Raw genomic sequence first — 15,430 nt, 5'->3', positions numbered from 1 at the left:
GTTGGACAACCCTTGTTGACATTGTCTTAATATTGGATCTAGACAGGTGTTGTGGATGATCTGACAGGGCAGGGTACATCACTCTGTATCCAAAAGCTGCTGGAGTTGTATTTGTACCCGAAGCATTTCTTGATTGATGGCTTCGGTGCCTAGGCAAGAGAAAGTAGTTTTGGCAATGGTGGGGATTACACTGTCTTACATGTGTTAGAAATCTGTTGTAGCAGTGAGGAAGAGTTGGTGATCTGGGAAAGACAATTTGTTTATTACAGGCAGATGAGATGATAGATTTGGGAGGAGTGCCTCGGGAATTACAACACATTATTACACTAGGCATAATCATTAACTGGTGCACACAAAACCAGGAATTTTTGTGAAAAAAGCAATTGTGTAGATCATGAATTAGTCGGTATACAAATCATTACTTTGGTAGTTTCTTTGTACATATTAAATAAGGCTCAACGTGATACAGTAAAGAGTTTGACAACCTGAATCTGCAGAAGAAATTTGGTCTAGACCTTCCCCTAAAACATCATCAGAACCCTCAACTTTAATGTTAATGGCCTTTAGATAGATAACCATGTACCAAAACAGAATCCTGACCCCCAATGTATCAAGATTCTAAAAGTTTGGCTAAATCACAGAAGTCTTTTTAAAACATTTTGTTTGACTTTCTGTCATGATAATTGTTTTTGAATAGTCTGTTGATGAGTGAATGTTGGAATCTTGGGAAGTCAGACATCTTACTTGAAAGTATAAAGTATTAAAACGATACATTTTTCCTGCTGTATAATTTAGTATAATATTTGATGGATTTTCAGTATCAAAATGATACATTTTTCCTGCTGTATAATTTTGGTGCTATATTTAATGGATTTTCAGTTTCAATTTCCCTACTTTTTTAAGAGAAATCTCGGCTGACATTGTTTTAGTATCAGAGATATACCTGGTATTTAATATCCGTCTTTAGGATTACATCATTTCAGAACTACAGAATGAGAACTGTTAAAATACATTGGAATTTAGAAATAAGCTGTGAGAAAGTGTGATTATTAAAATACATTGGAATAATTTATTATTGAACCAGATATACACTATATCGCACCAAACTTGTTTAAAGTATTTTCTGTCTAATTGAATTCATAAAGCTTACTCTTATTCTAAAAATCACATACAGTATATGTTATGTGCCTTAGAAATATTGATAATTTCCGTCACTTCTTTCATGGGCTAAATTGTTCTCACAATCCTGGTTCTCAAATTCTTGGTTGTTAACTAGTAAGTTTTACATCTTGAATATGAGTGATGAATTCTAGGTTTGATTTATTTTGTCTGTGCTTTTAAGTGCTGGAGACTTAAGGCATGGCCTATTGGCTTGTAAAACAAATTTGTTACTTTATATAGCTCTGATTAGATATTATATCACAATCAAATTTGATTTTCAGTCTTAGTGCATCAGTTGATTTAGTATTCAAAATGAAAAAAGAAAAATCTAATTAAATCAATGATTATTCTGCTTAAGTATAAAGGCAGTTTTCTGTAACATCTTTGCCAAAATGTCTGTTCAAAGCAATTTTTTTTTCATATAGATGTAATTTATTGTCAGAGAATGAAAGTGAAATAATTTCAAAAACATTGAAATATTCAACATATGTGTACTATCCAAAGTATGTATGTTTGTGTAAGTAAGGACTTTTGATTAAGACCCAAGCCTACTTTCCTATCCCAAAAATAGACTTGTTAGAAGTCTTTAATCAAGAATTAAAAACATTCTTTAAAATTGAATAAATATACTGTAAAATCATACATGGGGCTCAATTTTGATGGTTTTTCAAAAAATCACAATTTCGTTGACACTTGATTTCATTGCTAAATATAGCTAAATGAATTTACATATACTGAATTTAACAGTTGGAGGACATATATATGAATACATGGATTAAGAAAACCCACAAAAATCAATGAAAATAAATCCCCTCTGAAAATTAATGACTTCACAGTATATTCTGAAATGTGTTTGCAAGGGATGCATTGATGGTTTAGTTCAATCACCACACGAATTATCTATTTCTAATAGATTCGCACTTCCCCCTCTTGGTTTAGATGATAATATCCTGATTTTGATGTGGTTCCACACCTACCACATTTTTCATATAGACTGTCAGATGCCACCTCATAATGCGGTAAGATTCCAGATGGATTTGGTAGGATTTGGGAATGGTTCAGAGTATTTGGATTTGATAACAAAACCATAAAACTGATGGAGTCCTGTATGTATTTCATGTAATATCCTACAGATATATTGTACATATACACAGGGTCAAGTTTACATAAGTCTTTCAGAATATGAAGGTCCCTGTACTAATGATTGTCATGAGGCATGTGACAGACACGGTTCAACCATATATTTCATGGGTTCAATCTTTTAAAATCATTTTTTATTGAATCTTGAGTATAGTAGTCACCAAATTCACTACAAGTTTATAACAATTTTACGCTGTTGATCATTTCATCAATGTTATGACTTTATGGATGAATATTTACCTTTCAAAATGCCAAAAAATAAAAACCCCACAAAAATTGATGACATTACAGCATGTGCTGTCTTTGATATGAAAGGTTAACAGAGAACTCCTCACGCGATACAGACATTGCAGTGTGAAGAGTGAGCGGCTACATACTTCAGATAAATACTTCTAAAATGTGTATAAAAATGTAAGGATGGTGTAAAAAAATAAAAATGAATGGCCATGGAAATAATTATGTACAAGTGTGAAATTCCCAGACTTCCAGTGGTACTACATAGCCATCTCCTGTCTACTGATCTCAGCCACCAGTGGCACTACATAGCCGTCTACTGATCTCAGCCACCAGTGGCACTACATAGCCATCTGCTGTCTACTGATCTCAGCCACCATTGGCACTATATAGCCATCTGCTGTCTACTGATCTCAGCCACCAGTGGCACTACATAGCCATCTGCTGTCTACTGATCTCAGCCACCAGTGGCACTACATAGCCATCTCCTGTCTATTGATCTCAGCCACCATTGGCACTACATAGCCGTCTACTGATCTCAGCCACCAGTGGCACTACATAGCCATCTGCTGTCTACTGATCTCAGCCACCAGTGGCACTACATAGCCATCTCCTGTCTATTGATCTCAGCCACCATTGGCACTATATAGCCATCTGCTGTCTACTGATCTCAGCCACCAGTGGCACTACATAGCCATCTCCTGTCTACTGATCTCAGCCACCAGTGGTACTACATAGCCATCTCCTGTCTACTGAGCCATCACCTGTCTACTGATTTTAGCCACCAGTGGTACTTATAGCCATCTCGTGTCTATTGATCTCAGCCACCAGTGGCACTACATAGCCGTCTACTGATCTCAGCCACCAGTGGCACTACATAGCCATCTGCTGTCTACTGATCTCAGCCACCAGTGGCACTACATAGCCATCTCCTGTCTATTGATCTCAGCCACCATTGGCACTACATAGCCATCTCCTGTCTATTGATCTCAGCCACCAGTGGCACTACATGGCCATCTCCTGTCTATTGATCTCAGCCACCAGTGGCACTACATGGCCATCTCCTGTCTATTGATCTCAGCCACCAGTGGCACTACATGGCCATCTCTCATCTACTGATCTCAGCCACCAGTGGCACTACATGGCCATCTCTCATCTACTGATCTCAGCCACCAGTGGCACTACATGGCCATCTCTCATCTACTGATCTCAGCCACCAGTGGCACTACATGGCCATCTCTCATCTACTGATCTCAGCCACCAGTGGCACTACATGGCCATCTCTCATCTACTGATCTCAGCCACCAGTGGCACTACATGGCCATCTCTCATCTACTTATCTCAGCCACCAGTGGCACTACATGGCCATCTCTCATCTATTGATCTCAGCCACCAGTGGCACTACATGGCCATCTCTTATCTACTGATCCAGCCACCAGTGGCACTACATGGCCATCTCTCATCTACTGATCTCAGCCACCAGTGGTACTACATGGCCATCTCCTGTCTACTGATCTCAGCCACCAGTGGCACTACATGGCCATCTCTCATCTACTGATCTCAGCCAATTACATCTCTCTGTGGCAAGGCTGATTGATATTTATTTTCTACACTAGAAATAGTTGTAACTGGCAGCAACATGTTGGTTTCTGTTTAGTTTAGGTCATCGAGGTCAGAAAGACTGTTAGCTTTTAAACACATTGACCTTATAATCACTACATACTGTGAAGATCATTTTTGTCGCAGTAAATTTTTGCTGACTTACCAAAACCATGAAGGAAAAAAGGATTAATTTTTTCACAGAAGTAGTGAAACAAACTCCAGCATTAAACTCTCCTGATTAATTAATTATTACATGTATGCTTTTTTTTCTTTCTTCCTGTTTTTGTGATTTTGTTCCATCCTTAAACATAGTGATTAAAAGAACCTCAAAAAAGTAACACACTTGCAGTATATGTACTATTCCAAGCAGAAAAGACAAAAAAATGATGCTGAACACTTTTGTGGAAATTTTTACTTGTCAACTAAGCAAAAGTTTCCAAAGGCGTGCTTTTTAAATTGTTGTATAGTCCTTCTCATTCCTATCCCTCTGTTTCATCTTTGTCCTCATCGTCAAATCATTTCCATGAGTACCACCCATACATTCATTTCTTTCCCAAAATTTTAGTTCAATGAAAAACAGTATCCAAATAACATACAAAGTTCATGAGAGTTATTTCTGAGAATTATCATAAAATATCAGTTATAGAAACACATATTCTCCAGCTTGGTTCAATAAGTACTTTACAAATTAATACTATATCAGTCATGTTGATATGGAGTTTAGTTGTGTGATTCATCAATCCAGATCTGTTTAGTGTTTTACTTCTGTGTAGATCTGTTCAGTTTTATCTCAAGCTTCAAATTGAGTAGAAAAGGATGAGTGATCAGGTATGAATGGAATAAGTTTCTATATATGTATTTATAACCAGAAGTAATGCAGATTTTCTGAAAATGCTACAAATGCCAGGCACATGTTTAAATTGTTACTGGTATTATAAGAAATCTTGCCTCCAGTGGAGTGTGTTTGGAATTAATTCAGATTGTAGATAGTTTTTTATGTATTTGATAATTTTCCTGTTGATTTCTGTCACTTTACACTATCACTATTCTTTCAACAGTTTGACTTTTTTCTCAATATGAAATAACTCTTCCCCATAACTCACCAGAAAATGACTTCTGTTAGGCGATTTAAAGTGATTATTTCTGTATGTAAAATTCTCACCATAGGATGCAGCTCTCCCACAGAGAATTGTGTACTTAGCATTCAGGAGAAATATTTTATCTGCAGGATTCACTGATGTTTGGCTACATCACTTGGTGTTGGAACCGTTAACTTACACATAGATTTTCATAGCATCAAACAGAAGCCATGATATTTGACAGTGTAGATGAAATGTACTGAGGTATGTTGAAGGCAAAGAATAAGAAAGCTTTTTAAGACGTTTGTTACAGTGTGATAAGTTGATGCAGGGCGAGTGGTAAACTAGATTTGTCGTACCCTGGATTAATAAAAGATATCATTATCATCATAAAAAAGGTTGACTTTAACAAAATTGATGATGAGAAAGTTACAGAGTTTCCAATCAGTAGTTTGAATGATACTGAAAATTAAAGTGTCTGATTTTCCCCAACATTATACCTTACTCTGTATAAGATTGAAGACTCTGTAGTGTTTGATGGCTTGTATGCTTGTTAACTGACACTGATGATATCAATATGAAATGTTATAATCATCACTGAAAGTCATTTTCTTACAATGTAATTCCAGTGTCTTTGTAGGATAAAAACATTCAATATTAAAGTCCTGCATTAGGAGAGAATAGTCACAGGATGGATGGGTAGCATGATAGTTAACATGTGGCAGATGATTAGTGGTAATGCATAGAAACAGTGGCAAAAACATAGAAACAGTGGCAACAACACAGAAGCAGTGGCAATACATAGAAACAGTGGCAATAACATAGAAACAGTGGCAATACACAAGAGACAGTGTCAATACATAGAAACAGTGGCAACACATAGAAACAGTGGCACTAACATAGAAACAGTGGCAATAACACAGAAGCAGTGGCAATACATAGAAACAGTGGCAATACACAAGAGCAATCTCAATACATAGAAACAGTGGCAATAACATAGAAACAGTGGCACTAACATAGAAACAGTGGCAATATCATAGAAACAGTGGCAATAACATAGAAACAGTGGCAATAACAAAGAAGCAGTGGCAATACATAGAAACAGTGGCAATACACAAGAGCAATCTCAATACATAGAAACAGTGGCAATATCATAGAAACAGTGGCAACACATAGAAACAGTGGCAATACATAGAGACAATGTCAACACATAGAGACAGTGTCAATACATAGAAACAGTGGCAATAACATAGAAACAGTGGCAATAACAAAGAAGCAGTGGCAATACATAGAAACAGTGGCAATATCATAGAAACAGTGGCAACACATAGAAACAGTGGCAATACATAGAGACAATGTCAACACATAGAGACAGTGTCAATACATAGAAACAGTGGCAATACATAGAAGCAGTGGCAATACACAGGAGCAGTGGCAATTCATAGAAACAGTGGCAACACATAGAAACAATGGCAACACATAGAAACAATGGCAATAACATAGAGACAGTGGCAATACACAGGAGCAATGTCAATACATAGAAACAGTGGCAATAACATAGAAACAGTGGCAACACATAGAAACAGTGGCAATAACATAAAAACCATGGCAATAACATAAAAACAGTGGCAATACATAGAAACAGAGGCAATACATAGAAACAGAGACAATACACTTACCTTCATTTGGGCGTCTGTGGTTTGATTCTCTGATTGGACAAAAAGGATATAAAGTCATTTGCTGAGCAACCAAGTTTTCCTGTTTGTTGTCCATTTTTTTTTGTACAACACTGGGGCCGGCAATAGTGATTGATATAAGTTGACCTGAATTTGTTGTAAAATTGTATTTATTTATGCTTAATCAGTATTAATTTATTGATTTAATTATTATTTAATTATTAATTTAACACAACAAATTGAAATCGGATGAAAAATTACATGGAAACAGAGTAGTAAGGAAGGAATACATGTTTTCAGATAAATGAATATTATCTCTCCCTTTGTATGTTCATTTTTCTGATTCGCCATCCCTGTCTGGATCCATATCCATACTTATATGTATATATACACAGTACATGGATATTGTATATTAAATCAAATTGCAAATCTCCATGCATATTACACGCAGGTAGTCTGTATGATGGCTGATTACCTCTATGAAAAACGCAGGACTCTATATGATCAAACGAATCGTTGTGAATTGGAGTTTAATGTTTGTGTTCATGCTGGAACCAAGTGATTACATTACTAGGTACAGGGACTCTGTGATAGCTTGATCATATAGCAGATAATGAGGAGAGATTGACCATTAAAATGGCATTTAGCTCGGCAAATTACCAAAATAATCCGCTTTTATATGAAGCTTTTTACAACCCTGGCCATCTAGTACTTCAGACAGAAAAACAATTCAGTATTCATTGTGGACTTTTTTCCCCACATATTCCGATAAATTGTATAGAAAAGTGACAAATTGAAACGTATATAGCTTCAAAGGACAATTTCTCTGAATTCAAGCTTGAAATTGAATTCATCTTTTTTTATTTTAGTGAATGATTGACATTAATTTGATGTGTTATTTCAATGCATTTAGATACATTTACAAGTAACACAGGAAAAGTGATTGAAAATAAATATGCTTTCAAAGCATGATTCAATTCCAAAAGTTCATCTGTTCTTATTTAAAATGCACGATGTTCATTGTTGCTTGTAATCAAAATGGCACAATGTATTACTGAAATTAAGATACTGTTTAAATCAGAAAGACCTTTGAAGTCACACAGCTTACAACTCTATTATATGTTACATAATACAAACCACCCACAGATATAATGATTCATCTCAAAATGAACCTACTGCAAGATTTCTATCAATGGAAATAATCAGATTTTGGTCACTGAAAATTAATCTCAATGTGAATGTACTTAGAAGCCTTGAGACGATTAATAATATCTTCTTCATTGAAACAATATAACAAGAGTTGATCTAGAAATGCTTTATTATGATATGATTTATGTAAAATAACTGTTATATCAATGCATAGTGGCTGTTCAATTCCCCCAAAATAGATGTACGCAGGTGATTTTTAATCAGAAATTGTATTTTATATTGGGTATTTTAATTTATAGTTGATACTATATCTCTCATTATCAACCTCAGAAGTATATATAACAGACTCGAAATTAATTATTTCATAGATATGACGTATATGATACAGATTTATCACTGTAGGGGATTTCTGATCGTTTTTTCGAAGTTTTGTTAATTTTGTTTTACTGTATAAAGCCGTGCACGTGATAACCCACTATATTGATTGTTACATGCTACAGTGTAGAATTCTATCATTGTCGGGGATATTTTTGTGTAGTACAGATTAATGTTTTATTTGTTTACAATATCTTTTTATTTATTTTTTGTAATTAATCTGTATATTGAAACACAATGAAGTGATATAGCAAAGAAATGTGAGAGAAAAAAGAAAATGAAAAATGAAATGAAAGGTTGGTGGAGTTTGGTTGGCACCTGAGATGTGTTACATGTATGATATACAGTGTTCCATGATCAATACCCACCACCATTTATCTGGTACAAATCAAGTGTCGGTGGGACAGAAATCCTTTGATTTATGACCCCTTAACATGAAACATTGCATTATCTAAGTGCAGTTTGCTGCACAGTCTTCTCTGGACTGAAGGCATGTAGGAGTCAATAGGTACGCCAATCATCTACCTGTTACATACAGTGTCAAAACAGGTCATCTAATGGACACAGATTAGGTACCCCAATCTTATACCTGTTACATACAGTGTCAAAAAGGTCACCCAATGGACGCTGATTAGGTACCCTAATCTTATACCTGTTACATACAATGTCAAAAAGGTCACCCGATGGACGCTGATCAGGTACCCTAATCTTATACCTGTTACATACAGTGTCAAAAAGGTCACCCAATGGACACTGATTAGGTACCCTAATCTTATACCTGTTACATACAATGTCAAAAAGGTCACCCAATGGACACTGATTAGGTACCCTAATCTTATACCTGTTACATACAATGTCAAAAAGGTCACCCAATGGACGCTGATCAGGTACCCTAATCTTATACCTGTTACATACAGTGTCAAAAAGGTCACCCAATGGACACTGATTAGGTACCCTAATCTTATACCTGTTACATACAGTGTCAAAAAGGTCACCCAATGGACGCTGATCAGGTACCCTAATCTTATACCTGTTACATACAGTGTCATGTCAAAAAGGTCACCCAAAGGTACCCTAATCTTATACCTGTTACATACAATGTCAAAAAGGTGGACACTGATCTATACCTGTTACATACAATGTCAAAAAGGTCACCCAATGGACACTGACCCTAATCTTATACCTGTTACATACAATGTCAAAAAGGTCACCCAATGGACACTGATCAGGTACCCTAATCTTATACCTGTTACATACAATGTCAAAAAGGTCACCCAATGGACATTAGGTACCCTAATCTTATACCTGTTACATACAATGTCAAAAAGGTCACCCAATGGACACTGATCAGGTACCCTAATCTTATACCTGTTACATACAATGTCAAAAAGGTCACCCAATGGACACTGATTAGGTACCCTAATCTTATACCTGTTACATACAATGTCAAAAAGGTCACCCAATGGACGCTGATCAGGTACCCTAATCTTATACCTGTTACATACAGTGTCAAAAAGGTCACCCAATGGACGCTGATCAGGTACCCTAATCTTATACCTGTTACATACAGTGTCAAAAAGGTCACCCAATGGACGCTGATCAGGTACCCTAATCTTATACCTGTTACATACAATGTCAAAAAGGTCACCCAATGGACACTGATTAGGTACCCTAATCTTATACCTGTTACATACAATGTCAAAAAGGTCACCCAATGGACGCTGATCAGGTACCCTAATCTTATACCTGTTACATACAGTGTCAAAAAGGTCACCCAATGGACACTGATTAGGTACCCTAATCTTATACCTGTTACATACAGTGTCAAAAAGGTCACCCAATGGACGCTGATCAGGTACCCTAATCTTATACCTGTTACATACAGTGTCAAAAAGGTCACCCAATGGACAATGATTAGGTACCCCCATCATATGAATGTTACATGCAATATTTACAAAAAAAAAAAAACAAAGAAGGGACCCGTACAAGTATAACCTTCGTTGATTACAAGAATTGAAGTCTTTGAATATTGGAAATATTTTTGTTATCATCTTTAGTAACAGAAGACCATGATGAAATAAACTAATTGCTGTAATTTGCTATCATTACAAACATTTTCCAATTTAATTATATTTTACAACAAATCTTAAATGATATTGATATAACATATAATGTGTTAGGTTGTTAAAAAAGTACAAGATGCTGTTGAATGCTGCTGAGAACATTCTCATCAAGGGTTTAATTAGTGAACCAATGGATATAGAAAAAGGAAGAAAATTCATTATGAAATTTACATGGTTGACAAGAATAAATGATGTTACGACTATTCAAAGTTTGGTCATTTTCATTTCTTGGGTAAACCACTGATAGTTTAAGAAATAATAAAAAAAATTTGCAACATCTGTGCCTACAGCCATGACATCACTTTCAAGAATAACAACTATCAGAAGGAAAATCACATTTTTGTCCGGTGCAGATTGATAAAATTCAGCTACTGGTATCAAAACAGCACATCAACAGATCTGTATTTATATCAGATATTTTAAGATAATGCAGTTGTCTTTAAAGTAAAGTGTAGTGTGTGTGTTTGTGATAAATAGATTCTTCAACACTTTTCTCCATGTAATATAGAACTATTTGACACACTTTAAATAATTTCATATGCTGCCTGACTTAAGGTTAGTAAAATGGTATCAAATTATTGAACTCATTCAAGATCCTCCATGTGTGTGATTAATTTTATAAAACAAAATCTATGGTTATTGGGTAGCAGAGGAATGATATGTGTTCCTATCAACACACAGGGAATCTAAGAAATCTGAGTATGATCATTAATTGTTGTAACAATCAATGAATTTCATTCCCTCTCTCTATGCTAGATTGCCTTCGCCATGCTCCCCTAGTCACTTTATTGAAGCCATAAATTGAGACAGAATGATGATGGTCTCAAGGATGCATAACTATTTAGAGTTGTTGAGGAGGATTCCCTCAGACTTATGAACCTAGAGCACATATATCATAATACTTATGGGAAATAACGATTGTCCACAAAATTTCTTGAAAATTTATGTTCCAAGTACAGCAATAAAAGAGAGGTCTTCATTTACCGGAAAATGTGTGTTTATTTCAATGGACAAAATAGCCCACGTATATCATTTTTGCTGAAATGGGAAATTGGTGAAATAATTCCAATATTAGTAGATCATATATCAAGCTAGAGAGGGACACCCTTGTAACTGTTTACTGGAGCGAGTTAATAAAGGTATTGGTCGCTTGAATGAATTTCCAAGATTAATGGTATAACTATATTTATTACTGGCAAGAATATCATTCATATCCTAATTGTACTTTTATTAGAACACTCTTTGTTATCTATTGTGAAGAGTAGATATGAAATTAAATCATTTAAAAAAATTTGAGTCAGCTACACATGCACATTTCAAGTTAGAGTTATCTCCCTTAATTATTACATCTGGGGATTTGTGACTTGAAGACTGTCATCAATACTGGTAAAAGGACTTTTTAGCAATTAAGATAAACTCATGTACAAATAGGAATGTATTTCTAAATAAAAGTCAAAATCACACAAGGGAACATTCCTCAATAAAAACATGCCTAACTTATGGTATAAAGTTATGAGGAATCTTTTACAGTGTACAGGATCCAATAGTTATATATCTGTGTCATAATGTATGATGACAAAGGACATTCAAAGTACATAAGAATGGTATTTATGAAATCATAGTCAACTGCCCAACCACTATGGGTTTCTACTTGTAATTTAGTTTAATTCCACATTTAGACCCCCTGCATGCTTCGATTCCAGTTTGGAGATATACTTGAAGATGATTTAGCTTCTTTTCTAATTGTTGTAAGATAATGACGTTCAACATTTCTTCTTACCTAGAGTCTTTATGTTACAGATATGAGGAAAGCTCTGTCACGGGATGTAGAGAAAAAGTCCATGGTTCCGATTCCACATCCAGTTAGACCGGAGGAGTTGGATTGAACATAAGCCAGACGAATGACCATGGAGACATGTTTTGGTTTACCATAGTGGTATTATCGTCCTGTGTTCTCGCTCTCAGTTTTATGAGCATGCTGATGAAGTAACTGTCTTTTGGGGTTCAACACTTTGCTTCTGGAAACATGGACAGAGACTTAAGAAAACTGCCAATGAATTCGTAAAATATAGTTAAAGAAAGCAAACACAAGCAACACTTGTCTGTCTTTGTGTACCATGAGTACACAAATGAGCCAATTAAGAGGATTTTCAAAGTTTTCAGTCTGTTTAATAAATGTGAAATCTTGTTACTATCAGTCAAAAATCGGGACTGGAGCAATATGTATTCTTAAGAAAATCAAAAAAATTACATACAAAATAATAATTTTGAAAATCAAACAAACTTTCGTTATAACTGCAGCAAGTGCAGAAAATAAATTTCTTAATGTCTGCAACAACATGTTAAATACCAGTATTGTTGCTATGAAGCAAATCAATTGATTACTAAGGTGTGGACAGTCGAAAAAAAAATCTTTTCCATTGCAAGAAATCTTGTCTCGGTATTTTCAAAATTTTGGAAGTGCTTGAGAGACATGTACCATCTCCTGTTCATACTGGTGAGAGGATGTAAAGGATATTTTTTGTAAACATTATTAAAATGTGTGTTCAAGGTGACAGTACTCAACTGGAAACCTCATTGGGCATGTATCCATGGTTTTACGTCTGGCAACTGGAAACCTCATTGGGCATGTATCCATGGTTTTACGTCTGGCAACTGGAAAAGCTGGCTTTGTTTTTGAAAAATAAAGCAACAAATTATTTAATAAAATAACAAAAAGGAATTAATGTTTAGTTTATTGCAGTATGTGGATAACTATGTACACAAGTTATTTCTGATAAGAGAACACCTTCAGAATGATTTGATGGCTGTCAGCATAGCAACAGCATAGCAACACTATAGCAACAGCTTTGCATGACTTAACTGTGGAACAACTAAACTATTAAAAGAAAGCATCGATTTCACAGACAAGATGAATGATTTTGATAACATCATCATCACGTCAGCTAATTTGGGAAAGGTATGAATAAACCATATGTTAAAGTTTCATCTGTATATTTTGAAGTTAATTAATAATAAGAAAGGACCATATGAACAAGTTATCAAACAGTTTTTTTGTTAATATTTATCATGGCAACTGTGTCATGCTGATATGATGATGTTAGGTCATGGTCTACATACGCATTAACTTGCTTGCTATTGATCAGAAAACCATTCTGACTAAATATGAACATAGATTGTTACCTGGACAAAATAAGATGATAACGACCACAACAGACACCAATTAGACATCAAACAAAACAAAAAAAAATCCTGTAGTGTGTTCCAGAAATCTGACTGAAGTTGCGTAATTACAAAGTCAGTACTCCCACGCTGATCAATGACTACATGCAATTATTGTGTATGTCCTTTAAGATAATAGTTTTGGGTGGTACAATGTACCAGGATAATACATTTAATTGATTCAGTAGCCTTTTAAACACTATCATTATAACATGATCACAAGTACCTAAACCCACTGCATAATGAAAACTAAAATCTAGATAGCTGTAGAGAAACTGAGACGGCCATTATCGGCTGATATTTCTAATTTATGACGTATTTTTCTCATTATTTTATCTGCACTATTAAACAACACCTACACTTACCTTTAAGGAAATATTATGCATTGTCAAGCTGACAAGGCTGCAGAAATATGACATATTTTCTCATGGTTTTATCTGCACTATTAAACAACACCTACACTTATCTTTATTAGAGAATATTTTGTATTGTCAAGCTGACAAGGCATCTTTAGAATTTCTTTTTAAACATGCATATTATAGCAAAATCAGAACAAACATATAGGAAACGAAGGCAAAGTATCAATATTCATGAAATGATGGCAAAATTCATGCAGAGATCATTAAAAAAAGTGCAAATGTTAAAAGACCAGGTGTTCCTGAAGTACCGGTCTTCTGCTTCACCGCCAATAGCAGCCAGGCAAATCTAGATAAATTTAGAAAATTAATGGCACATTCTCAAGCAAGAAGAAGGATAGCAGCAAGAATGACTCTCAAAACTGAAATTTGAGGGTGACAATAATTGGCCGCCTGAAAAGTTTTCCTTGATAGGCCTGGAACCCACTAAATATAGTCAACAGACACACTTCTGTCTACTTTTTCACCAGATTTGGCTTTCCTGTTCTACTTGTTTGACTTGATGGAGTTTAAGACCTGATCTTGTCCTTGTCAATCATGAGGTGCAAACCACAATGTATATCACATCAGATTTAATGGATACACTGAAAACACACAGCTTTTAGCATTTTAGAAAGAAAGGTCTTAGATAATAGATTTATCTCTCTTTCCAACATACCCAAGCACAATTAAGTATGTAAGATATAAAATGATAGTTTGTTGACATTCCCACCTCAGTTCAATTACTTGTTTTCATGTTTATTTTTTTGACAATTTAATGTGTATTTGATACCTGGTAAAACAATATTTCTGTGCATACTTATTCTTAGCCATATATTGTATTGTGGCCACCTATGTAAAAAACGAGTAAGTTATTTGGGTGGATATATATTTATAACAGTCATCGATCATTTTTGCACAGATAGTTTTTTTATTGAAACAAAATTATGTAAATATATACCACCAGGACAAAAAACTGTTAAAAGTTGACCGAAAATAAATCAACATCCTGAATTTATTTCAGTAACATTATTTTGATATTCAAAATATCAACTTAAACATGTATCATTGTACTGAAACGTCATTGGTAGGGAACCCCACTATGCTTTCCCAGGATTTTTTTTTTTTTTTTTAAAGTTGGCCGAGGTAACTTTACCCCATTACCCTCATTTTTCATTAATTTCTTACCTAAATTCTGTTTATGAATTTCTTTAAATTTCAATTATATGTGTATATCAATTTACAACTGAATACTGGAGTGGCGTATGAAGGGT

At 34.9% G+C, this 15,430-nt stretch overlaps 1 protein-coding gene across 1 annotated transcript in view; it reads left to right on the top strand.

Moving 5' to 3' along the window:
• The window catches only part of LOC132543515 (N-alpha-acetyltransferase 20-like), a 44,435-nt gene extending 31,170 nt beyond the window's left edge, over positions 1 to 13,265 (top strand). Inside the window, exon 6 of the mRNA XM_060207027.1 lies at positions 12,340 to 13,265. Within this exon, the coding sequence (XP_060063010.1) occupies positions 12,340 to 12,425 (86 nt within the window). The 3' untranslated portion in view covers positions 12,426 to 13,265. The remainder of the gene's footprint in view (positions 1 to 12,339) is intronic.
• The last annotated feature ends 2,165 nt before the right edge of the window (positions 13,266 to 15,430 follow it).

Source organism: Ylistrum balloti, unplaced genomic scaffold, assembly GCF_031769215.1.
Source record: "Ylistrum balloti isolate Yb309-2 unplaced genomic scaffold, AGI_CSIRO_Ybal_v1 Utg369758, whole genome shotgun sequence".
Classification (NCBI taxonomy): domain Eukaryota; kingdom Metazoa; phylum Mollusca; class Bivalvia; order Pectinida; family Pectinidae; genus Ylistrum; species Ylistrum balloti.
This window is presented reverse-complemented; position numbering and strand designations above follow the sequence as displayed.